At 37.3% G+C, this 27,574-nt stretch overlaps 1 protein-coding gene across 8 annotated transcripts in view; it reads left to right on the top strand.

Moving 5' to 3' along the window:
- ADGRV1 (adhesion G protein-coupled receptor V1) overlaps positions 1-27,574 on the top strand; it is a 607,523-nt gene that overhangs the window by 256,220 nt on the left and 323,729 nt on the right. For 7 of the 8 annotated variants that reach the window (XM_040448735.1, XM_040448763.1, XM_040448752.1 and 4 more), the window contains 6 exons: positions 2,043-2,285; positions 6,367-6,774; positions 11,293-11,477; positions 16,852-17,101; positions 17,620-17,759; positions 19,517-19,677. In XM_040448735.1, coding sequence (XP_040304669.1) covers positions 2,043-2,285; positions 6,367-6,774; positions 11,293-11,477; positions 16,852-17,101; positions 17,620-17,759; positions 19,517-19,677 — 1,387 coding nt within the window. Of the gene's footprint in view, positions 1-2,042; positions 2,286-6,366; positions 6,775-11,292; positions 11,478-16,851; positions 17,102-17,619; positions 17,760-19,516; positions 19,678-27,574 lie in introns of those variants that run through there. The other variant, XM_040448779.1, reaches the window with a different exon arrangement.

The following is a 27,574-nucleotide window of genomic DNA, read 5'->3' as shown; positions in this document are numbered from 1 at the left end:
CTGAGCAGATCTGGGCCCATGGAAAATAATTTTATAGTAGTTGAGCAAAACCTTACCCTGGAATGCTTCTGACCTGATGAAGAAAGGAACTTTTGGCCATTACACATGTAATGGGTTCTTGTGAAGTCTCCACGTCATGTTTAAGTCTAGAGAAGTTCAGATATGATCTGCAATTTTTGGATTCTGAACATAATTCAGGCAGATTGTTTGAGTAGAGTATTTTATAAGACTGGAAGATTCATTTTGTCTCTGGTCTAATTATGTGCTGGCACCCATCTGTACACTGTTCATTTTAGATGGTTCTTAGATTATAACATACTCTTTTGACTCTGAGTGGTTATAAGTAATGTTGTAATCATCATCATAAAGCAAAGAAATACTTCGCTAGAAAATAAAGACAAGAGTCTGTGTTGGAATGTGATATGCTGACATCCTGGACTAAATGAAATGTTTGTGAACTCAAGTTTACTTGGCCATTAGGGAATAATAATTCCTGACGATAGTTACCCGTACTTTTCTAGTGTTTTAGTTTATTGTGTTTGCCAAATTTAGTTTCTCGAAGGTGGGAAAAGTACTGTTCTCTCTATATTTCAATACTACTGACAATTGATCAGGGAAAGTAAAAGAATGATATATGCCATGGGGAAGCTAAATATATTTCTTCAGATAATAAAATGAGATTAAGTTCATTTACTGGGTGACTAAGATTCAACTTACTCTTGGATGGTATTAAAGTTCATCTTATTGCTTCATGACATAATGATTCTCATTAAAATGATCACAAAACAAAGGATGAAAAAAGCCCCTGGTAGGTAAAAACAATGCATTATGTCAAATTAGACAGCGACACATTTAGCTGTGAAATGTATTGGCTTAGCTTCTTAGAGTTATGCCAGGTACTGCTAAGATTTTTAGATTACTGTGAAAGAGTGAATAAGTAAAAACAGGTGAGTGACAGTGCGTTACAAAATGGATTCAGGCTCTAGAGAATAAATTTTTTGAGATTGTTAAGAAGAACTGACAAACTATAACTCAACAGACTAAATTTAGACTTACTTGATACTGAATTTGGGAAAATTTTAAAAAATACATAAGATTACAGAATTGACTATTATCAATATTTGGTCATATTTCTGTATAACCTTTTAAAAATGAAACCTTACAAAAGTTGAAGCTCTCTATTTCCTTTATTCCTAGCATGATTCTTCAGCTCCATGCCCTGCCTATCCCCAAACCAACCCCTCTACCCGAGCCAACTACTGTCACAGTGAAATTTGGGGATTTAAAAAAAATTTCATAGTAAGGTTTTTGTCATTTATTATTTTATTTTAATTTTTTTTGAGTATTGCTGACACACATTAATTAATGCTGACACATTAATTTCAGGTATACAACATAGTGACTCAACGTCTGTATACATTATGCTGTGCTCACAAGCTTAGCTACCATACGTCACCATTCAACACCACCACAGTACCACTGACTGTATTCCCTGTGCTGTGCCTTTTATTCCCATGACTTATTCATTCCATAACTAGGAGCCTATTTTACTTTCAAATCCTTACGTAAATGTGTATCCATTAACACTATGTAGTAAGCTTTATCTAATTTTATACTTTACGCTTATTGTATCATGCTATACATATCATTATGTAACTTGATTTTTTTACTTATTAGCATATTTCCAGATCCATCTATGTTGAAAAGTATTGAAATGGTTTATTCCTTTTAACTACTAAATAGCATTTCATTGTAGGAATGTTTATCTTTTTGCTTATTGAAGTACACATAGGTTGTCTCCTGATACTGATGTCCTAGTAAGAAGCTCACCCAGGAAAGTAAAGGTGTTTCTTAAAGAAAAACCAAAACCATAAACCCTCTTGTAATCTAACATAAGAATTTGATCCTGTAATTCTACAGACTGTATCTCCAGATGTGTTTGTTTTTATAGTTATGCACATAAATACTATTTCTGAACATCATCATTATGTAAAAATAGAAACATATTAGTAATCATCCTTTTTTCTTTTTCTAATTGTCAGATACCTCGAGTTGAAATGCATTTTTTTGTGGAATTGTATGAAGTAAGTGCTGGGGCAGCAATAAACAATAGTGCCAGATTTGCACAAATTAAATTCTTACGGAGTGAGAAATCTCAAAGCCTCGTGTATTTTTCTGTGGGTTCTCGACTGCCAGTGGCTCATAAGAAGGCCACTTTAATCAGTTTGCAGGTGGCCAGAGATGCTGGGACAGGACTAATGATGTCTGTTAACTTCAGTACCCAGGTGAGCATGGAATATATATCAACCCACATTATGGTTTCCTTCTTTATTTGTAACATATGTCATAAAAAGAATAATTGATATAGTATTTTCTCATGATACCATTTTATTTTTTATTTTTTATTTTTTTTTAAATTTTTTTTTTCAATGTTTATTTATTTTTGGAACAGAAAGAGACAGAGCATGAACGGGGGAGGGGCAGAGAGAGGGAGACACAGAATCGGAAACAGGCTCCAGGCTCCGAGCCATCAGCCCAGAGCCTGACGCGGGGCTCGAACTCACGGACCGCGAGATCGTGACCTGGCTGAAGTCGGACGCCTAACCGACTGCGCCACCCAGGCGCCCCTCATGATGCCATTTTAATTCACACTGTATTTATTACATTAAGCTTTTTGTCCTTGAAATAGTTCGGCTTCACTTAGGTCATGTTCTAAAGTGATAGTCTTTTATACTTCTTTTTTTGAAAAAGGTGATAATACAATGCAAAGTGTCTTACATAAAACGGTTCTATAAAATCTCTAGAGAGTTAGAATTTTTTCAGAATGTAACTGAGAAAGACCAGAAACAAAAAGTAAGAGTCTTTGTTATGTTCTGTATCTGAACTGGTTGAAAATTTACTTCTCCAAAACTTCACGCTCTTTTGACCTTTACGTTTCTTTAAATCCGTAAGTTCATGAGGTCTCGCTGCCACTTTTCACAGCCCTCCTACTGGGGAGAAGGGAGGAGGGAGTAGGGGGTACCCAGAGACTCAGAAAAGCCGTGTGGTTAACACTCAATGACCAGACCCTGGGATTGGTCCAGACAGCATCATACACCTTTCCGGCATTATTCTTTAAATTTTGTCTTAGTAGCAAAACACTAATACATGAAAACAAGAGTGTATCTGCTCTGCCTGAAGCACAGTTGTGGGGGTTAGAGTGTGCCCACCGTAGCCCTCCTTTTTTTTTTCCTTCACTCATCGAACTCGACGAAATCCACAATTTGAAAACCATCATTCTGCTCACAGCTGCCATTTCCCCTGTTTCAAGATTCCAAACCTGGTGACCCTTTAGGCCTCCCAGTTTCAAAAGTGGTTGCTGTTGTTGCTGTTTTTACAAAGTGCCCCAGACCGTGTACTTGGTTGGATCACTCTTGGGTGGCTCAAACATGTAGAACATTCTGTGCTTAAAGTACAATTTATGTGTAGCCAGTTTCTGTAGCCATCATGTGAGTCAGGGATGAGAGATGAGACTCAGAGCTGTGGGTGGTGAGCTGTCTGAAGTTTGCCAGGCAGAAAAGCTTGTCTTTATGACAGAGTCCATAGCTTGGCAAACAAGAAGATGAAACTCTCTATCATGCGAAACTCTGGAAATAAACTCCATTCTGTGGGGCATCTTTGTGGCTCAGTCGGTTAAGCGTCTGACTCTTAGTTTCAGCTCAGGTCATGATCTCACGGTTTGTGAGTTCGAGCCCCTCGTCGAGCTCTGCATTGACAGACAGCATGCAGCTTGCTTGGGATTTTCTCTCTCTCTCTCCGCCCCTCCCCCGCTTGAGTTTCCGCACTCTCTCTCTGTGTGTCTCTCTCTCAAAGAAATAAATAATAAAAAATCAACATTTTAAGAAAAGAAAGAAACTTCATTCTAAATAGGCTCGAAGTGGTATGGACACAAAGTGAGGTATTTTGATTCATGGTGGGAAGATTTTAGTATTTTTTTTCTTTTGAGCATTTAAGTAAGATACCAAAGAAGAATGGGGGAAAATACATGTTTCATTCTCTTCTTCTCTAGTGAGATAGATACCATCATATGCTCGCCACTTTGTAGATTAGAAGAAGAGAGACTGGAGAACAAGAACAGATGATAAAGAGATGTGAGGCACATTTTAAACTAGTTCAATGTGCTCAAATGACAGTGTAAGGTTGAAGTTTCCAAAATAAGAATCTGAATGCCAGCTTATCTATCACATTCATTTATATTCTTTCTCGATTCACCATAAATGATTCCTTGAAAAACACATGCTGTCACTGGCATGTAACTCGTAGCATTTTTATGACCACTATGAAAATCAACATGAAGGATCCCTGTTGTGTTGAAAATGTTCTGTATGTTGACTATATTCATGTCAATATCCTAGATATATTATTATTATGGAAGATGTTACCAAAGAGTGACCTGGAATACAGGGTGCGGGGGATCACTCTTTATTACATCTCATAACTGCATGTGAATCTGCAGTTATCTCAAAATTAAAAATGTAATTTAAAAACAGAAAGGAAAGTCTCACCTTTCTGGTACTTTATTTTCCTGTTCCTTCATTGCCACTGCATTTTGTCTCTCTGAATGCTGACATAAGTAGAGGACAGAGACCTAAAATTCTATTTTCTAGTAGCTGGCAAGGATGAGAAAATAATTATGGACTAAGTTACAATACTGTTACAAAGATATCAATTTTCATTTTACTTTACATAGATTATAATCATATAGTCAAATAGTAGCTGTAGCATGCATACTTTTGGTGGGTCAGCATTCTCTGTACATAAATACTATTGTCTTAACATAAGCTCCTTTATATCTATGTATTTGTGACATAAAGTTAAGGGATGTAAAGATATGAGAGAGTGAAAACATCACCGATTCCAGTTATTTTTAGATAGGCCTATAGCTGTGTTTTGCATGAAGTAATGCAGAAGTCCCATCTCTTCTCTTTGCCTCCATGTTCACCCCCTGCTCTAGCCTGTGCACAAGAGCCAGAACACTCAGGAAAATATGAGATAAAATGTGTCATTATACTGCTGGAATCCCCAGTGTCTTCCTGCCATTCTCTGTATAATGGATGTACATGGTCTGACCCTGCCCACCTCTCTCATGTCAGCTTCTTCTCATTTCATCCTTCTGATCACACTGGCTTCCTGGTTCTTCATCTGACATTTTAAGATGGTTCCCATCTCAGGACTTTTGCAATATTTCCCATCAGATCCCTTATGGCCTGTTTGCTTATGTCACTGAGGTCTCTGCTCACATATCACATCAGGATCTTCTATGACCAACCTTCTTTAAAATAGTACCCTTACCATCACCCTGTATCCCCTTGTGTAGTCTTATTTTTCTTCAAAAAATTCATCTTCATGTAAAATTATGTTGTTGATTCTCTAACTTTTGTACTACCTATATCTTCTGCTAGAACAGGTTCCATGAATACAGGTGTTCTGTGTTCACATCTGCGTCCACAGTTTTCTAGCACACACGAGGGTTTAATATTTGTTTGCTCAGTTGTGAATGAATGTACATTACCTTTTCTTTCCTAAGTTCTCAGGCTTCACTTAAAAATAAAAAATCTTTTAATGACCATAATTTGGAGAAAATCAGAAGTACATATGGCCAGGACCTAATATTCTTTAGGGCATTTTCGTATCTTAAGTGTAACCAACAAGAGACCAATTTTTTCTGCCTCCTCCTTCTTCCCCTCTTCCTTCTTTGTACTCCTCCAAACTCCATCCTCCCAGATTTTTTAGGTGAGAAGGAAGATATAAATATTCTCTCATTTCCTCCATACTTCTATTATGCAGCGTGAATTATTTAAAGCGCAGTTTTCAGGGGCAGTTGGGTGGCTCAGTCGGTTAAGTGTCCGACTCCGGCTCAGATCGTGATCTCGCCGTTCCTGAGTTCAACTCCTGCATCGGGCTCTGTGCTGACAGCTCAGAGCCTGGAGCCTGGTTTGAATTCTGTGATTCCCTCTTTCTCTGCCCCTCCACTGCTCATTCTCTGTCTCTCAAAAAATAAATAAATTTTAAAAAAATAAAGCACAGTTTTCAGTGTGTTTACAACTGCAGAAATTCCATGAGGCAATAGTGGCATCTCTTTTCTAGTTCTCTTCCATGAGCTATTCTAAGGCATCTGTCTTTCCTAATTTCATCACTGTGTATTTATCTCTCTAATTTATCTTAGGAGATTAGAGCAAATGTAAGAACCCATGTTTTAGTATTAATGTTGTTATGGCCCATCAGTTTGTTTAAGAGAAACAGGATTTGTTTAAGAAGGTAGAGTTTGTTCAGGACAAAATCAGAGGTGTTAACAGTTTCACTTCAGTGGTGTTGTTTAATTTCTAGGAGTTGAGGAGTGCTGAAAAAATTGGCCGTACTCTCATCTCTCCAGCTCTTTCAGGGAAGGATTTTGTGAGAACTGAAGGCACTTTGGTCTTTGAACCTGGCCAGAGGAACACCATACTGGATGTCATCCTAACACCAGACACAGGGTCTTTAAATCCTTTTCCTAAACGCTTCCAGATTGTTCTCTTTGACCCAAAAGGTGGGGCCAGAATTGATAAAGTATATGGGACTGCTAACATCACTCTCGTTTCTGATGCGGATTCACAGTCCTTTTGGGGACTTGCGGATCAGTTACAGCAGCCCCTGGATGGTGACATTCTTAACAGAGTACTCCACAGCATCAGCATGAAAGTGGCAATGGAGAACACAGATGAACAGCTCAGCGCCGTGATTCATTTAACAGACAAGGTAAGACGCCCTTGCAAGCGTTAGCAGCTGGATTAGTAAAATTTCATTGAAAAAATGAAAAAAAAAAAAAACAGTAAATAATGTTAGTTATCAAGAAATTATGATAGGGTTAAATTTATGAACATAAGAATGGAATTCATCATATCAGACACTGTAATTTTGCTGATGTCTGTCTGGAAAGCTCAATCTTAAGCCTGGAGAATAATCAGTAATCTGTAGTGGCAAGGACAGCCCATTGTCTGAAAGGGGGCACCAGATGTCAGAAGCTAACCTCCAGAGGCTGGATGAATATCTTGTGAGATTTCATCTCAGTTTTCTGAGCCCGTAGAAAGGGCTTGGACTAGATTACATAGTTTTTCCATGGAACAGGAGCTGTTGTTCTCTGCTTGTTTTCTGCTCCTCCTGGGCACTGAACAGGGCACCTTCTCTCAGAGAAGAAGAAATAAGGAATGACCAAATGATTGCAGGCATTCAAATTGATGTGGACTTAGATCAACCAGGTCTTATTTTTAACCCATTTGTTTATTTAGAGTAATGCCAGTAATGAAATTAAAAGGAAATGATCCTAAAAATGTAAATGAAAGACGAGATCTGCAAAGAATTATTATTAAAGGAAAAGACTCTATAGGGATTTATTTGGGACTTTCTTAATCAAGATATTTCTTAGTAATATATTTATGTACAAGCATGAAAATTTTTGAATGCATGCATATGAATTTATAAATGGTGTATTTTTACATAGTGACCCTTTAAGTACTTAAAATACTAACAGCGGAGTTTTAGATTATCATTCCTATTTTACTTCTCATGTGGTCTCTTAAAATACGATGCCTGAAGGGTAGAAAAGAAAATATAAAGTACATAGGCAAGAAGAGGGAGTCTTGCCAAATAGCTTTTAAAACAAAGAGCAGTGGGGCGCCTGGGTGGCGCAGTCGGTTAAGCGTCCGACTTCAGCCAGGTCACGATCTCGCGGTCCGTGAGTTCGAGCCCCGTGTCGGGCTCTGGGCTGATGGCTCAGAGCCTGGAGCCTGTTTCCGATTCTGTGTCTCCCTCTCTCTCTGCCCCTCCCCCATTCATGCTATGTCTCTCTCTGTCCCAAAAATAAATAAACGTTGAAAAAAAAAATTTTAAATAAAAAAAAAATAAAAATAAAACAAAGAGAAGTGACTGCTATTTCATGAAGAGAAAGTTCTAGAGATAAGAATTCACTATGGGATGGGGTGCCTGGGTGTCTCAGTCGGTTGAGCATCCAACTCTTGATTTCTGCTCAGGTCGTGATCTCATGGTTCCTAGGATCGAACCCCGCATCAGGCTCTGTGCTGACAGCACGGAGTCTGCTTGGGATTCTCTCTCTCCTCTCTCTGCCCATACCCCACTCATAGACACTCTCTTTCTCTCAAAATAAATAAATAAACTTAAAAAAAAAAAAAGAATTCACGGTGGGAAATATTGTTACTTAAACTCTCTAATAATGAAATGGCCTAGGACAATAACACGTTGATTTTGGCCAAGAAGAGGGAAAGAATGCACAGTAGCTCCATTTCAGAAAAGAGAACCTTATTTCATGTGATTTAGAGAAGATAAGGACATTCTATTTCCTCAGTAAGCTATGTAAGAGAACTGTATATTATTGGTGTAGAATCAACATTTCTTTAACTAGCATTGTCAAGTAGTACATATTGTTTGCTTTTCATTGGATCTGTCATGAGTAGTAAAACTGAATTATGAAAGAAACTCATGAAAAAATATAATTAACTTTTTTTGTAATTCTTTTTGAGTAATCATTAGTAAACATTGTTTTCAAAATGTATTGTTATTAAAATTTTTTTAATGTATGGCATATTGTCTTCTCAAATTCAATTTTTATATGTATGTCATTAATTCTGGTGATTTGAGTAGCTGACTTATTCAATAGTTTTATATATTTTATAATATGTTTTATATAATATTATACTTAATACTATATAAATAAAATTGAAAAATTCTCCTGAATTCCCCTGAGCAACTTGAGTAAAGAGAAATTTATACCTTGTCCCACCATAGGAAGACTCAGCATCATAAAGACAACAGTTTCCTGTAAATAAACCTATAAAAGCAATATAGTCCCTATCAAAATATCAGTAAGTTATTTTGTATTTTTTAAACTGGACAAAGTGATGTCATTGTTGACCTGGAGGATATACATGTGAGAATGGGCAGAAATTTTGTGAATAAGAAGAAAAATGGTAGGGACCTCACCACACCACAAATATGAAAACTATATTATGAACTTGCAGCGATTAAAACACAGTGACACTGGTGCAGACATAGACACTGAGAGGATGAAAGAGAACAGAAAGTACAGAAATAAATGCAAGCACATATGAAAACTCCACACATCATAAAAGTGACATTTCAGATTAATGGGTTAAAAATTTTTATTCTGTAAATGTTATTGATGCAGCTCTTTTTAACCATTTGTAAGATAAATAGAGCTGGATCTCTGTCCTAAACACTATTCCAAAATAAATCTCAGACAGATCAGAGATTGTAAAACTGATACCATGAAAGTATTCATAGAAAACATGGATGAATCATTTTTAATATGTAAGTTTGAAGTTAAACAAAATTTCTTTCTGCATACACCCCACGGAAAGTGAAAAGACAGCTAATGTTATAGGTCAGTGCTGACAATAGCACCCATACAAAGCAGGGATTATATAAATGGCCACTTTGTTTTACTTATTGAGTGCTTTACCAGAAGAAACTTTGTATTTCCCTTGAATATGAATGGAAGGTTGGGTGGCTCCAGCATTCTTGGATGACAACCTTTAATTCTTAAAACTGCACATGTTGCTCTGTTGGCTTCTGGCATTTCATTTATAAAAAAGTCTGATGTCAAACTGAATTTTTGTTTCTCTTTTGGTAATTTTTCTTTCCTATCTGGTTTCTGGTAGGATTTTTTTTTAACACTTGAAATAATATTTAACAATCACCCAGTGCATCTGTTGGTGTTTCTTTTTTTGAGTATAACAAGCTTTGCATTTTTAGACATGACTGTTTCTTTAGCTTATCAAGGAACTCTGGGGGGGGGGGGGGATTTTTTTTTTATTTTTATTTTTTGGTTCTGCCAGCTCTTTTATATGCTTGTTGGATCTCATGGATTTGTTTTATTTATCTGTTACATTTTCTCGGAGTTCTGGAAGCATATCCTGAGCTGATTCCATTGTATTCAGTTTGATTGTTTCAATAGTCAGTGAGCTGTTTGCTTTTCTTCATTGTAATTTTTATTTGTTAAATTTTTACTTTGTTTTGTTGCCAGATAAATTTACTTTGTATCTTTTATCATCTTTTCTTTGTGGATTTTTCTCCATTCTTCCTTACTATCTTTGAGATGGATATTCTTATAAACTTAGATCTTGAGTTCAGCTATCAGTTTGGCTCTGTGTAAATTACAAAACTTTAAAACTCCACTGGTAGTAGCAACAGACAGATCATCTCAGTGTTGTCAAAAATTCATTAATAAAGGTATGTGCAAGTTACAAAGAGAGTGATGTTTATTGACAGGTGGGGCACAGTGTATAAATCACAGAGAAAGTGATGACTAATCTGGATTTTGAAGAATTTATAGAGACTTCTCAGGTATATAAGAATAATGGAATAACAAATCAATGGCTTTATACCTGTGCTTAATCTAACAATAAAGATGTGGTCCCTGTCATTCTGGCAAAGAAAACCAAAGTAAATCATGAAAGCTATTTTCCTCTTACTCTCCTTGTCCCTCAAACAACAAATAACCTGGTTTTTTAAGGTAGGAAGCCTCATACTTCCAGATAAAGGCAAGAATGCCAGGAGCTGCTGACTACTCTTGATTAGAAAAGGATATTTTTATTTGATGTTTGAGAAATTTAGTGATAGGCAGTGATGTCTGTTCATTGAAAGCCAGATAATCAAGAATAATCTTGCTTTTTTATTGGCAAATATTCTTGTACTTATTTTTATTTCCCGGGTAGATCCAAAAGTGAGATTAATTTTAATATTCGTGATGTTCATTATTATAGTTAAGAATAAGTGATCCATGCAACCATCTAGCTATTAAATAAAAAAATATGTTTTGCTGATCATGGCTTTTCTTAAGAAATGATTATGCTTTTTCAAGTGCAAGTAAATTTGAAATATTTTTATACCAGTTTTTCTTAAATTCTTCATAGATTCTTCCTTATTTTGCTACTTTTTAAAAAAAATTTAATGTTTATTTTTGAGAGGTGGGGGAGGGGGAAGGGGCAGAGAGAGAAGGAGACACAGTATCTGAAGCAGCCTCCAGGTTCTCAGCTGTCAGCACAGAGCCTGATGTGGGGCTCGCACTCACGAACCTCCAGGTGGTGACCTGAGCCATAAGTTGGACCCTTAACCAACTGAGCCACCCAGGCGCCTCTGCTAGTTTAAAGAAGTGTTAAAGAACATGTACTGTACCATACATATCATTTAAGCAGGTTATTTTTGAAGATATTTTTTTCATACTGGAATTTTTTTTTCTAGATAACTGTTGAAGGAAAAAGCCAGGCATTCAGTATTGAAAATCGAAATCTTTTTTATGAAATACTCTGTGCTCTTATTAACCCAAAGCGCAAAGACACTAGGGGATTCAGTCACTTCATTGAAGTGACTGAGAATTTTGCCTTTTCTCTGCTGACTGATGTTACCTGTGGCTCTCCTGGTGAAAAGTAAGTATTTTTAAATCATACTTGATATGTATTCCTTCATAGTTTACAAAGTAATATGCAATGCAAATTCACATTTAAATGTGTAACTAAGGATTATACAGTCAATGCATTGTATCTAATGGGCAAATGAAGTAATTATTTGAAGAAAACATAGTAACTACATCAAGAAAAATGAATGTATCCTGTCAGCAATACGTTCCTGTTCCTCTTGTTTTGAAGGGTCTTTTAAGAATTAAAAAAATGGCTTATTGCTTACTCTTATGATATAATAGAAGATATATTCTGAACAGAGAAAAAAAAAAGGAAGGTGATTCCAACTTTTAGACATGTTTTGATGTACTGTTGCGGTGAAGTTATAGTCCAGTTTTATGTATTTGGAAGCAGCTCTCCCAGTGTTATTCAACTTTGGAGTAGTTGTTTCATGGCAGAAAGCAAGCAAGAGGAAAAGGAAAAAATAAAATGTGGCTCATGTTCATTATCAACTATATAATTAATTTTGTAACTATATGTTAGTGTTCTTCAGAAGTCATGGTATTTTAAATTACATTCAGAAAGTTAATTGGATAACTAGTAAAGTGATCTAAAAACGTTTTATTTCTATTTGATTTAATATAAAAATGGCTGACAATAGAGCTGGTTAAAAATGGAGATTTCCTTCCAATTCTCACACAGTAATACAGGCTATTTAAAAAGTAGTGACTGGGTGTTATACACAGGGGATGAACCACTGGAATCTACTCCTGAAATCAGTATTGCACTATTTGCTAACTAACTTGGATGTAAAAGAAAGAAAAGAAAGAAAGAAAGAAAGAAAGAAAGAAAGAAAGAAAGAAAGAAAGAAGGAAGGAAGGAAGGAAGGAAGGAAGGAAGGAAGGAAGGAAAGGGGGAGGGAGGGAGGGAAGGAAGGAAGGAAAGAAAGAAAAAGAAATATTATTGCCCTTACCTTTAATAGAAGAGAGCAGTTGTGGGAATAAGTGCAAGTGGAAAATTAAGGTGGAAATAAAATAAATAAATAGAAATAAAAAAGAAGCAGTGACTATTATTTAATGAAACATCTCTGATTAAAAGTGTTTATGTAATTCCTTTTAATGCCTTCATCAGCATTTAAGTCACATTGAAATTCAGGAATATTTTGGAGGCCATATTTTAAAAATCTGGTATAATAATTTCAGACATCTACTTAGTGCCTTTTATAAACTTTGACAAATTAATATATGGGTTGAATATGTAAAACTTTTAGCTTTAGCTCTTAGATCCCAAGACACATGAAGTTCAAAGAAATAGTCAATCCAGATATAAAAGGTTACAAGGGAGATCAAGGAATAAAATGAGAAGACTGGTATTAAGTGTACCTCTGCTCCAGTCCTCAACTTTGTACTAGATTGAACAGTATGAAGTTGCCTTTTTTGTAGGTAAAAGAAAGTATAATATATTGAACTTTTCATATGGTTCAACCTAATCCTTACTAAAAATTATATTTTCTTCTTATAAAAGATCATTGTAAACAGCTGGTCAAAGATAGGGCTAGAACTTTCATTATTCCCATTTACAGGTATAGAAGTGGAGAGACCTTAACTCAGCTTGTCAAGGGTCACACGATTAGTCGTGGTGAGATGTCAGTTCAGGCCTGCGTAATTCCCTATCCCCTGCTGACCACTATGCCTTGTGGTCAGAAGAGACTGTAACCACTTGTTTTGTAACAAGCCACCCCTGTGGCTATAAAGTGCCCACGACTTTCATCCCAGGTTAGTGCTGGGGTCTGATTTGAGGTTAAGGTACAAAACCAGCATCCTTTTATGCTGTACTCTTAACTCTAATGAGTGAGTCCTAAGGATTGAGGTTTTCTTTTTTTTTTTTTTTTTTATTTTTTTTTTTTTTCAACGTTTATTTATTTTGGGGACAGAGAGAGACAGAGCATGAACGGGGGAGGGGCAGAGAGAGAGGGAGACACAGAATCGGAAACAGGCTCCAGGCTCCGAGCCCTCAGCCCAGAGCCTGACGCGGGGCTCGAACTCACGGACCGCGAGATCGTGACCTGGCTGAAGTCAGACGCTCAACCGACTGCGCCACCCAGGCGCCCCGGATTGAGGTTTTCTTAATGGAGTTCATCAGCAAACCTCTGCATACCTTTTTAGGAGGCCCCTTCTCCAGTCTTCACCACTGGTCCTAAATATCTGTCTGAGACCAGTGATTAGTTCAGCTACTCACTACCTTTTATACATGTCCCTAATGTCTTCAGAAACCTCTGAAATGGATCATTTCTTTACTTCATGTAAGTTTGCAGTGAGGCCAGTATGTGTGTGTGTGTGTGTGTGTGTGTGTGTGTGTGTGGTTAAAAAACATCCTTTATTGTTTTTCTCTCTTAAACTGTGTTCAGCTCTGTTTTTCAATGAAATCAAATAGTTTATAACTTTATAATTCCCCATAGTGCCAATCTTTTCCTTTTGTTTTTCCATATTTGTGCAAGATCATTATGATATTGAGGTTGTCTTACATGTGAACCATCTACCCTGCTTTGAATGTTGGCTCCCATATTTGTGACCTCAAAGGCATAGTGAGAACTCAAAGAGTATAGGATACACAAAAGGAGTTACCTTTCTGCCTTGTTGCCTAATGTATTCCCAGGCCTGGAATGGTCTCTGGTATGTGGCAGATCCTCAGTGGTTATGGTATAATGAGTGACTAGAATAAAGAAATGAATCAATATGTTTTTTGCCATGTGTTTCCTCTCCATAGACTTACCTTTCCTTCTGAGTTGTCCAGAAGGAAACAGCTTGTGTATTGGCAGTCAGCCAGGAATAGTGTGGTGTGTTTCAGGAGATCATCAACCTTTAAAGACCCAATATAGGGGCGCCTGGGTGGCTCAGTTGGTTAAGCGTCCGACTTCGGCTCAGGTCATGATCTCACTGTCCATGAGTTCGAGCCCCGCATCGGGCTCTGTGCTGACAGCTCAGAGCCTGGAGACTGCTTGAGATTCTGTGTCTCTCTCTCTCTCTCTCTGACCCTCCCCCGTTTATGCTCTGTCTCTTTCTGTCTCAAAAATAAATAAACATAAAAAAAAAAAAAGACCCAATATAGAATAAGATAGGTAGGATTCATGTGTGTTTGAAAGAATCAGACTCAGGATTTTAGAACCATCATGTCGAGGACAGTGTCAAAGGCTGAAGAAGATGATAAATCAAGAAATAGGAAGACTACATAGGGGATGATTGTTCAGGTAAGATGAGGCCTGAAATTGAAGCAGGGACATGGGGAAGATGGTACTTCGAAAACAGTTTAGTGGTAAAATTACCATATAGGTGACAAAATAAACTTCAAAAATAAGAGAGTAATCAACACCAGATTTTTTACTTGGAAAACTCTAAAGTTGTTGACCATTTCAATGTGTGTTATTTATACATTGTCTTAAGCAGTATTCAGTGGCAGTGACTGAGGGTGAAGGATTTGGGAATTGAGCAGGGATGCTGAGGAGAATGATGGCATCTAGAACAATTGGAAGCCAAGTTAAAACAATGTCAGTGTATTGAGGGCCCAGCTGCAGTTGGTCAGTGGATTTGTAGTGGTACCATTCTACATGTTAATGTGGGGTTCTCCCCCTTTCACATCAGCTGGGGTGTCAAACAGACTGTGGGATTGATTAAAGTGAGTGTGGTAGAAGGGTGTAGATATAGGAGGTTAAAGTATCAGGGGGAGTATAGTTATTTCCCAGACAGTTGGGCCAGGAATTTGGCACTGTAGTGTCAAAGCTGGGTAGAGCCAGTGCATACTAGATAGGTCTCAGTATCCCAAGGTAATGGCATCCAGGATGACGCTGATGGACTAAATCTCCTTAGATTCCAGGGAGAGTGGGCAAAAGGTATGCAGCCATGTGGCCGCTGGTCTCAGCGGCATTGTACCAGGGCAGGGGCTGCAGCTTGTAGCTTAGAGTCACCAGTGAAGATGTGAGAGGCTGAATGAGGATATTAAGAGATGAGGTTTTGGTGAGCTGTTGTGAAGGTGTGGGTGGTTTACATAGCTTGAGATGATTTAGGAGTCCTGTACAACAGGGGTCTAGAGCTTAAGTGAATGACTGGATTAAAGATAGATATTTGAAGGCACTGATTCAAATGTGGTAGTTAAAATTATGGAAGATTTTTTTAAAGAGAGAGAATATAACTAGAGAAAAAGCCCTCCCCTCCTTTCCTTTTCTTCCTTAGATCTTCTGTTTAAAATTCTCAGCTCCATCTCCCAGGTTAGGGATTTTGACAAGGCATCATTATCTCCATTATTTAATTATACATACTCTCTGCTTGTTGTGGCCCATATAACTTTTAACATTTAATGCACAATTTTTACCCTAAAATCATAATATTCTCCAAATTTTTTAGGCAGGTTTCAGATCTGATTCATCTTTGTATCTCTTCTTTGTAACTATGATGGGTCCAAGACAAGATTTGTTACATTCTTTGGGGGTTAAAAAAGATTGGAGGGGCCGGCCCCTGGTGGCTCAGTCAGCTAAACATCTGACACTTGGATTTCAGCTCAGGTCATAATCTCATGGTATCGAGCACTGCATCAGGCTCTGTGCTGTCAGCGTGGAGAGAGAGCTTGGGATTCTCTCTCTTCCTTTCTCTCTGCTCTTCCCCTGCTCATGCTCTCTCACAATAAATAAATAAACAAACTTAAAAAAAAAAAAAAAAAGATTTGTAGGACCCCTAACCTCCTCTCCAGGCAAGGATTCTCATTTAGTAAGTCTGGGATGTGATTTAGAAATCTGTATTTTCAAACAAGCTTCCAAGTGATTTCAACACACACTGAGGTTTGGAAGCACTTTTCACTAAGCCCATCTTATGCCTAGGGTGTTTAAAACAGAGTTGTTGAATGGATAAAGATCCCAGCTCTAGGCAGTTTCTCTTATCAGTCACATGGTTGGATTTGAAATGCTCTGATGGAGCAGAAAGAGATGAGGTAAACCCTTGATGAAAACGTGGCTCTGGGTGTATAAGGTTTACAATATTCTTAAATAAAGCAGAGGTTTCAGTTTAATGGTGCACCCTTTCCTCAACCCATTCCACCAATGCTGATGTGACTAACACAGAAAAGACACAGATTGTATCTGATATCCGTGAAATAGCTCTCAGTTTCTAAAACCCGTGGTTTGGATTACAAGGGGAATCAGGAAAAGGATGCCGAAAGTTCTGTGGAAAACAATCCTTCCTGACAGTTAACCATAAAAGAACTGAAAGCACATTGTCTTTACTGCTTCTGGGTTGGTAATGTCATGGTTGTGCATAAAGAACAGAGCCCCTGTGTAATGCATTTTAACAGATAGAAGTGCATATGAGTACGTAAATGCGTGCCATTTTTTTCACAGCCTTTTGCTTCTCTGTTACAGAAGCAAGACCATCCTTAACAGTTGCCCCTATTTGTCCATACTGGCTCTTCGCTGGTATCCTCAACAAATCAATGGTCACAAGTTTGAAGGAAAAGAAGGTGATTATATTCGAGTTCCAGAGAGGTTATTGGAGGTTCCAGATGCAGAAATAATGGCTGGAAAAAGGACTTGTGAATTAGTCCAGTTTACAGAGTATAGCAGCCAGCAGTGGTTTATAACTGGAAACAGTCTTCATGCCCTGAAAAATAAGGTAATCTGTGACTTAAAGAATTCTGTGGTTGGAATCTGATTTTTCCTTAGTAGACACACTCCTCAGAATGCATTTGCTCGATCAGATTTGTGGTCAGGACTGCACATGGTGAGCTAATTATGAAACATGTCCCATCTTCATGAACTTATTTGTAGAATGTGCAGTCTCAAATATAGTTGGAAATAGCTCCTTCATGTTTTCTTGAGGAAAATATATATAGTGGGGAAAGTGAAAAATGTAGCCTTCACTAATATTATATCATATTCTGTTCCCCACTCATGATGAAGCCAGACAGTTAAAGTGAGCATTGTCTGCAGAAGATGGCTCGGTAACTCAAGTGGAGGTAAAATGTTTGCAATGAAAAACCAGTCAGATTCCCTGCATTCCTAAGTAAGCTAATTATTTAAGTAGTGGCAGTAAGCAAGTGATTTAAGTGACTAGGAAAATGAATCAAAGTTCAGAATTGATTTTTCCTTTGATTTTAAAACACCATTTTTCTGTCTTTTTTGTTATTACAGGTACTATCTTTGAGTGTGAAAGGACAGAGTTCACAACTCTTGACTGACAACAATGAAGTTCTCTATAGGATTTATGCTGCTGAGCCCAGGATTATTCCCCACACGTCTCTGTGTCTCCTTTGGAATCAGGCTGCTGCAAGGTACTTAATAATTCTTTAAAATAAAAATTCAGTCCTTCCCCATTTTACCACCGTTGAGCCCAATTTTTGTACTGAACATACAGGGTAGCCTCAGGTGAGACTTTAGAGTGGAGAAAAATCCCTGCAATGAAATGACAAAGCAGCATTGGAAATTGGCATTATGCAGGTAGCAAGTGTAGCCCAACAATTTAACGATGTGTTTAACACATTACTTCTTTATTATAACTGCTCTCATTGGACCTAGTGTGAGTTCTACTCAATTCACATAACCTTCCTTTGTTTATTGGTTAATTTGTTGGGCAGGAAAGATTTTTTTTGCCTCTTCCATCTGGCTTATAGTTCTGAATCTGATGCTCTGTGTTTAAAGGAATTAGCAGGAATTTATAATTCTAGTCCACATGTGGCTTAGAGTACATTTTAGAATTAAACCATGCACAGGAATGAGAAGAAGAGAATGATTCTTCTGTAGAATCTCCTTGGCCTAGGGCCTCCAGTTTCTGAGCAGTTCTAATGCCTGAAGCTCCATCAGTGCTGTAGGGTCAGGCATGGCTGGCCCAGAGGGCTTAGTCACTAGGCTCTATTTATTTCTGACTTTCACCTGCACAGACTAAAATTCTAAATACATTTAACAGCTGTGTTGGGTAACTGTCCTCCAAACAGCAAAATTCTGGTTAGTCTTTTTCTTTGTGTAAAAATCTTTTAGTTGAAATTTCGAATGCATGGTGAGAGATCTTAAACTTAATACATAGATACTGTGCCATCCTTGATACATAACTAATAATGAATGCTTCAAACTTGAATCTGTTGTTGTAGCTAAGAAGTTTTAAGTCCTTAGAAAAGTAAAGGATTCAAGAGGCACTATCAAAGGGAGGAGGCTCAACCAAGAGTCACTGAGGAATGATCACAAGGCTTGGCATCTAACCCTGTATTTGCTGTAATCATTACAAAGTTTTTGTGTTAAAAGCCAGATATTATAGAAGGAAACGTTTGAAAGAATGCTGGAGAACATTTATGAAATATAACTGGCTTCAAAATTTAAACAAAAATGAAGAAAGAAATGTAGAAAATCTTTTAAGTAATTTATGTGGTTCAAAGGAATTGGGGCGCCTGGGTACCTCCTTAGGTTAAGCAGCTGACTCTTGGTTTTGGTTCATGTCATGATCTCACGGTTCTTGAGTTCGAGCCCCACATTGGGCTCCAAGCTAGCAGTGAGGAGTCTTCTTGGGATTCTCTTTGTCCCTCTCTCTGCCCCTCCCCTACTTTAGCGTGCATGCATGCTTTCTCTCTCTCTCTCTCTCTCTCTCTCTCTCTCTCTCTCTCTCTCTCTCTCAAAAATAAATAAATAAACAAAAAAAATTACAAGGATTGTTTGAAGAAGGGTGAAGACTACACACGTAGTGGCTCTGTCCATCTTTTGGTATTTTTGAATGCTAGGGAGGAGTGTATCTGCACTTGGGTGTGTTTGCTTTAGATTAAGGGCTGGCACTGCTCTCTTGAGAGGACTGGCTGCTTTGGTATCAGGAATGCTTCTGCAGGTTTGGTTAGTATTTAGGCTGCTTCTTGGGGTATCTTGTGGGATCTGTTGTGTCATGTCTTAGACAAGATATTCCCTCCAGTGTTTTTTTCTTGAAAATTGGTATGCTAAATGATTGAGTAAAGAACACTTAAGTTCAGTAAGTTACTTTTACTTTAAAAGCCATCTCAATATCCTAAGTGTTGATAAAAGAGCAGTAGTGACCATTGTGTTTTTGCCCTAGCTGGTTGTCTGACAGTCAGTTTTGCAAAGTGGTTGAGGACACTTCAGACTACGTGGAATGTGCCTGTTCATACATGTCCATGCATGCGGTCTACGCCGAGACTGACAACTTATCTTCATACAATGAAGCTTTTTTCTCTTCTGGATTTATATGTATCTCAGGTCAGTTGTGGTATTTTAGAGTCAATAATTTTGAATATTTATAAGAATGAAAGTCTGTTTTCCCATGTTTGCAAGATGCAAACATACTATAATTCATTAGTACTAGGGGGAAATGAATTTTACCATTGTCTTATTAATTCATACAGTGGGTATTTATGGAAGGCCAACTTGGTACTGACATAATGAATAACAAAGGTATAATACAAGATACAATATAATAATGTAATAAGATATTATAAAGAAGAAGACAGTTCCAACTCATAAGGAATATACAAGACAGTGTGAGATAGAAGCTAGATAGTAGGGAAGAATAGGGGCACCTGGGTAGTTCAGTTGCTTAAGCGTCTGACTTTGGCTCAGGTCATTATCTCATGGTTCATGAATCGAGCCCTGCATCGGGCTCTGCACTGACAGCTCAGAGCATGGAGCCTGTTTCGAATTCTGTGTCTCCTTCTCTCTCTGGCCCTCCCCACTCACACTCTGTCTCTCTCTCCGTCTTTCTCAAAAGTAAATAAACAGTAAAAAAATGTTTTTAAAAAGATAGTAGGGAAGGATATAGTTCTTAGTGTTATGATGTAGAGGGCTGGTTCTGCAGTAGAATGTCAGGATTATATGAGACATAATATACAGTGTTTGATGTGGTCTGACATAAATTATAAGCATTTTGTATTTTCATTAAAAAAACAAACATAGGGGGGCGCCTGGGTGGCGCAGTCGGTTGAGCGTCCGACTTCAGCCAGGTCACGATCTCGCGGACTGTGACTTCGAGCCCCGCGTCGGGCTCTGGGCTGATGGCTCAGAGCCTGGAGCCTGTTTCCAATTCTGTGTCTCCCTCTCTCTCTGCCCCTCCCCCGTTCATGCTCTGTCTCTCTCTGTCCCAAAAATAAATAAATGTTGAAAAAAAAAAATTAAACAAACATAGGGATGCCTGGGTGGCTTAGTTGGTTAAGTGTCCAATTCTCGATTTTGGCTCAGGTCATGATCTCACTGTTCGTGGGCTTGAGCACTGCATCGGGCTCTGCACTGACAGTGTGGAGCCTGCTTGGGATTCTCTCACTTCCTCTCTTCCTGCCCCTCCCCTGCTAATGCTCACACTCTCTTACTCAAATAAATAAACTTAAGAATAAAAAAACACACATACAACCTATGAGCTGTGAATATACTCAATCACTCTGTTAAAAAATAGTCTTTCATCTTTTACATGTAGAACCCTTTTCTGGCAGGAATAGGAACCTCACTGGTATTAATGTCTGTCAAACTATTTACCTGTACCTTAATTTTTAATAAGTATAGAACTTTTCTCATTTGCTGTATTGATTATATGGGCAGGAGTCTGAGAATTCCTTTAACTATATTTCTCTTCCCTACCCTTGCTTATTCCATGCCCTGAGTCATCTTTTACAGCCCCCTGCTGCTTCTGTAAACAGTGTGTTATACAGACAACTAGGTATAGAAGCCAGATTCCCTGGGTTCAAATCCTGGTTCTGCCAATGGCCAGGTATGGGATCTGGGGCAAATTAGTTAGTTTCTCTATATACTGAGGTTTCTCTGCCCATAATGTATGACTTTAAAGTGTATTAATATAATAGGGTGGTAAACATACTAACTCAGAAATTTCTGATCTCCTACTTTAATAATGTTTTGTTTGTAAATGTGATTATTACTACATTTGTGTCTTTTTTACTTGGTATGGAAATAGTAATCTTTATTATGAAACTTTTGTGGAGGTAGACACAAGTAATTAATTAATATTCTTTGTCCTGAGGATTTAAAAAATCTTTCCATTATAATTTCATTTTATAAGAATATACATTTCCCTTAATTTATGTTAAGTTTAAGTCTAACATATTCAATGGCAAAAGCTACTTTCTTATTCTTAATAACATCTTTCATAAGGATAACATTTCTTGCTTGATAGATTCTTCCAGGTCCACATAGTTCCCAAATCAGATGGAGACATCCTACTTGATTTTATTGCTAGTATATTTACTGAAGTTTCATAGACATAAAATAAAGCCAAAAGGTAAAATGCTGCAGTAAAATCCAGATGTAATTTTATATATTTCCTTAGGGACATAAACTCAAGTGCTGCTATGACGCACAAAATCCCTTGCTTGCTCTAAGTATTGAACATCAAAACAGAGTTTTAAAAACTAAAGAGAGAATATTATCGTGATTCTGTAGAAGACTAGCAGGATAATAACATATTTCCTAGAAGAATTATTAATAGATATTTTTTCCAATTCAGTCTAGAAAAGAGTACATAGATTTGGTCATGTGTTTGAGAACCAATACCTGAATATTAGTATTTGCTTTTATTACTTTTCACTTAGAGTCATATTTGAAATTATTGGGTCTTTCCCCCTCTGTCCACAACATATTTTTTTAACGTTTGTTCGTTTGTTTATGTATGTATGTATGTATGTATGTATGTATGTATGTATGTATTTTGAGAGAGAGTACACACACATGCACACACAAGCAAGGGAGGGGCAGAGAGAGAAGGGGCAGATAGAGAAGAGGGGCAGATAGAGAGAGGAGGGGCAGAGAGAGAAGGGGCAGATAGAATCCCAAGCAGGCTCTACACTGTCAGCGCAGAGCCCCATGTGGGGTTTAAACTCATGAACCGTGAGATCATGACCTGATCCAAAATCAATATTTGGACGCCTGACCCGACAGAGTCACGTAGGCACCCCTGTCCACAGCATATTGTAATGTATACAGCGTGTTCTGTAGAGCAGGAGACATAAAATCCTGTGTTTGTATCTGTTTCTACCTTTATGGGAGGGAGATTTCCATCTATCCTTCTGATGGCCCCCAGGAACTAGAGATGAGAATTTTGTGTATCTTACATACACATTTTATAATTTATGCCAGACCCTATCAGAAATCCATCTAAATTTGGAAGCAGTCTGACCAGCTCTTTTCATGAAACATGCCAACATACAATTACATATGAAGTAATAAATCCTTTAAGCCAGGATGGATCACAGTGTTTCTGTTTTAGTTCTATATGTCTGCTTACTGCACTCCAGCAGAACACCTTAAATGATCAAAGTGTGTGAAATGGCCATACAGGCCAAAAAGTTTAGTAATCTTCAGCTTTGGAAGATGAAAGATGAGGGTTTATATATATCCGCGGCTTTAAAAATTGTAAACGAGGGGCGCCTGGGTGGCGCAGTCGGTTAAGCGTCCGACTTCAGCCAGGTCACGATCTCGCGGTCCGTGAGTTCGAGCCTCGCGTCGGGCTCTGGGCTGATGGCTCAGAGCCTGGAGCCTGTTTCCGATTCTGTGTCTCCCTCTCTTTCTGCCCCTCCCCCGTTCATGCTCTGTCTCTCTCTGTCCCAAAAATAAATAAACGTTTGGAAAAAAAAAAAAATTGTAAACGAGTTTAACAGATTCCAAGAAATTAAACAAAGGTTATCTTTTGAAGCCAAAAAGATAGGACAAGTAAAACATAAATGTGCACTTAGGTGTAACAGTATGAAAGTCACTTGGAAAGGTGACTTGGAAGAAATGCAACTTAAAATAATGTTAGATAATGATGCCATAACACCATAATTTTCAGAGTGTACTTGTTAAGGAACCTAAAGCATGGTTTGAAGTACATGGTACTATCTGGAGAATAATGTCAAAGAAGCCTCTCCTGCTTCTTGTAAGTCTGTTGATGTTGTAGTAGGATAGACTGTTGGATTGGAATCATTCTGATTTTAACTTTAAATACAATTCCTGTGGCCTTGGGATCTTAACAAGACCTGTAACATTCCATAATCCATTTCAGTTTTAATATCAGTATGTGAACTAGGTCTTACGTGATGCACTTGCTCTTAAGTCTCCTGTGTTTGGAGGGCTTTTAAGCTGAGATTAAAGATGAATTACAGACTTCACGTTTATTTCATTGTTCTTTTTTTGTTCTCTTACAGTGGAGAAATCATTTAGCACATTAAACTAAAGCTTTCCCTTTTACATGGGTAATGGTTTTATTTACTGTACAGATTACGAAGGATATACATGTCAGCACAATGTCAATTTTTCAGTTAAGGAACAAAATAATTGTCTAGAAATTGCTAAATAATAAGACAGGATAAATAAATCAGTACAATCCAAAGTCCTTTGAAGCATGCTTTTTCTTTTGTCCAAGGTATATTAAACGAAAGACTATTCTAGTTATGCCTTTTATGTTTTACAAGCTGAAATTCTGATAGTTTTTCCAGAAAAAAAATACCTTTACCATATGCCACCCATTCATTTCAAAATACTTTTCAAAGTTAGAGATTAAAAAAAAAATTGTGTCACATTCTTCCAAAAATATCAAGTTTATATTCACTGTAATCACTGTCCTAAAATAGCCTTATGATTATGGGGGAAGGTATATCAAAACAGCTTCATTTTAACTATCAAATGGAGGAGTTACTAACATGAATAGAAAACAATAAATAAGAATCTTTTTAAAGCCATTTGAAGAGAAAGTTGCAGATAGTGAGTCAGAAAGCTTAGTTTTAATTCTGATATGGCATAAAAATAGTGTATTTCTCTAGACATACAGGACATATTTAAGATGAACTTGGCACAAGTTAGCAGAAGACAATTCGAATTTCTTAAATAAATAAATAGAGCTCAGGGTGGATTAATTCAGGACCTCAGTGGTGTCATCAGAGGCCCACCCCCTTCTTGTTTTTCTGTATTGCTCTCCTCAAAGATTTTGTTTTCTGTCTTGCCCTACGTGGTCTTGAGCTAGCCACAACTCTCAGCATTGCACAAGTGTCTAGGCTTGCCAAAGGAAAAGCACTTACTTGATCTTGTTTTAAGAGCAATGAAAACTTCCCTGAAAACCATCCAGAATGTTTTCTTGCACATCTCTTTGCACAGAATTGTGATCTCTGACCTTTCATAAACCAGTCTGTGTCTGGGAGGAGGTACAGGTAGAAATGTAGAGAAAAGGTGGGAGAGCCGCAAGTAACTACCTTTTTCAACACTGTGTCTTCGTTGCCCAACACAGCCCCTGATGTGTAGCAGTTTATAGTTAGTGGTTAAATTAGTAAATAATATATGTTGTTGATGTGACATCCTCCAACAATTACGTGTTCTTGTGACTATGTAAGTCAACATCCTACTTTCAAGTCCCAAACCTTCTCTCATTTTAGCCATTTTTAATAAAAATTCTTCTCAAATACAGCATATTCTTTTTTTCCTTTCACTCAGGACAGGACATTTAAACACAGCACTCTCCAGTGTATCTTGCTGCAATGATCAAAATGCTTTGCACTGTCCAATATAGTAGCCACTGGTCACATGTGTTATTGAGCCTTCAGAATATGACTGGAACAAGTGACTGGAACAAGTGAAGAACTGAATTTTTCATTCTATTTAATTTTAAGTAATTAAAATGTAGATAAACACATGTGGTTATTGAACCTCTCAGGTTTAACACTCTGATTTTCTGGAGGCTAGTCTCCTGACCCTCATCCCTCTGTAAGAAATCCTCTCCCCACACACACAGAACTTGTGTTCTCTAAGGTGGTTCATATTGACTTTTGTTCAACAGAGAAAACTTTTCAGGCTTGACAATTTTGTTTTCCTGCCTTTAGCTTATTAGTAGCAGTAATCAAGAGGCACCATGCTCAGAGGAGAGAAATGTAGGAGTCATTAGAGATGAGCCACAAGAATTAAAAAAAGGAACAGTTACAGCTAGCATTAGGTGGGAAAATAGAAAAAAAATGAAGGTAACAACCTAGTAATTGATTTAATAATGTATAGTGAGCGTGTGGTTTTGTTGAGATTTATCCATAGAGAAGATAGAGACAGATACATCACTTAAAAGAAATTTCATGGCAAAAAACATTGATATTTAGATCAGTAACTTGGAAAGTGTTTCCTATTCTTTTTTTTTACTTTTAATTTTAATTTTTAAAAATTTATATCCAAATTAGTAAACATATAGTGCAACAATGATTTCAGAAGTAGATTCCTTAGTGCCCCTTACCCATTTAGCCTCCCCCGCCACAACCCCTCCAGTAACCCTCAGTTTGTTCTCCATATTTAAGAGTCTCTTCTGTTTTGTCCCCCTCCCTATTTTTATATTATTTTTGTTTCCCTTCCCTTATGTTCATCTGTTTTGTCTCTTAGTCCTCATATGAGTGAAGTCATATGATTTTTGTCTTTCTCTGACTAATTTCACTTAGCATAATACCCTCCAGTTCCATCCACGCAGTTGCAAATGGCAAGATTTCATTCTTTTTGATTGCCAAGTAATACTCCATTGTATGTATGTATGTATGTGTATATACATATATGTTTGTATATATATATATATACCACATCTTCTTTATCCATTCATCTATCGATGGACATTTGGGCTCTTTCCATACTTTGGCTATTGTTGATAGTTCTGCTATAAACATGGGGGTGCATGTGTCCCTTCAAAACAGCACACCTGTATCCCTTGGATAAATGCCTAGTAGTGCAATTGCTGGGTCTTAGGGTAGTTCTATTTTCAGTTTTTTGAGGAACCTCCATACTGTTTTCCAGAGTGGCTGCCCCAGCTTGCATTCCCAAGGTATACCCTATTCTTAAGGGATGTCAAATGATAGATATGTTTACTGGGTATGCATATTCATATACAAACATTATGTATGTTTATACACATTATAAACATTCCGATATTATGTAGCTCAATAAAATCTTTGGTCCAGTTTGATGATAGAAAAACAATCTAGTTAGTTCATTAGAGTTTTTCTTCTCTAAATCAAAAATTATCAGTGTTACTTTGTTAAGGGTAATTTATCTTTTCCTTCACTTTCTAATAATATAGAAAAGTCATTTGTGTTAGGGAACTAATTAATAGCTCTTTTCCAATTGAGTATATAACCTACATTGTGCTAGGAAAAAAAGTAAAGGAAAATTATCCAGTTAGCTGCTTGTTATTTCGGCATAATGGCCAAGGAGTCAATTTTTTAAAAAGCTGTTTAGCGTACCTTTAGGTAATACCTGGAATTGTTACACTTTATTATTTTTTTAAAAACATTCTATTTATAGTTATAACACTTTATACCCTGTGATTTACTTGTTGAATTTAAACCAAACATTGTTATAACTTAAAAAAAGAAAAGACTGACTTGTAAATTTAAATCATGTATGCTAAATGCAGCTTTTTGATATCAGATAAGAAAATAAAAGTTAAGTACTTAGCATATAGTGCTTCAGGAACTTGAGAACTGAAGTATGCATTTCTTTAAATATAAGATATTCACCATCTTTTCCAAGGCCCGTCAAGACTGGGGAGCAGGCTGCTTGAGGTTTTTTAGCACCATTCTTCTTCCCTAAATAAAAAATGCATCCATACAACTATCATGCATTATAGTTCTAGGCTAATAGAATCTAGCCCATTTTTTTACCACTGGCTTTGAATCCTGGACTACCACCAGGTGTCATGCTAGCATTTTAATTGCAGCTCATATACTTAATTAAATATTCTTGAGCTGGTCAAGTTTAACGGTACTAAATTTATCTCATGAAAAGTGAATATAATGGAGAATTACCAAGTTAAGGGAAAAGGCTGTGAATAAGCTCTTCTTGTGATCTAGAAAAAAACCAGTTGACTCATGTTTATTTCTCCTTTATCCAACGCTAATCCCCTTGCCTCACATTGTTGGCATCTACCACAATAAACGTACAGTAAAGCACATATTTGTGATCATGTGGCTTATATCGAAAAAAATTTGCAAGGCCTTGCTTTTAAATCAGTTTATTACACACACACACCAAACCTGGAGTTTAAACTAGCTTTGATCACCATAAGAAATTCCTGGTGAACGTTGGTGAGTTCAGAGCATTAGCTTCAGTAGTTTATAGACTAAGTAAAGATGCAAAGTCAGGCATGACACTGCAGTTTCTGGAT

This window comes from Herpailurus yagouaroundi, unplaced genomic scaffold (genome assembly GCF_014898765.1).
Source record: "Herpailurus yagouaroundi ecotype Mexico unplaced genomic scaffold, PumYag 29, whole genome shotgun sequence".
NCBI classification, from domain to species: Eukaryota; Metazoa; Chordata; class Mammalia; order Carnivora; family Felidae; genus Herpailurus; species Herpailurus yagouaroundi.
This window is presented reverse-complemented; position numbering and strand designations above follow the sequence as displayed.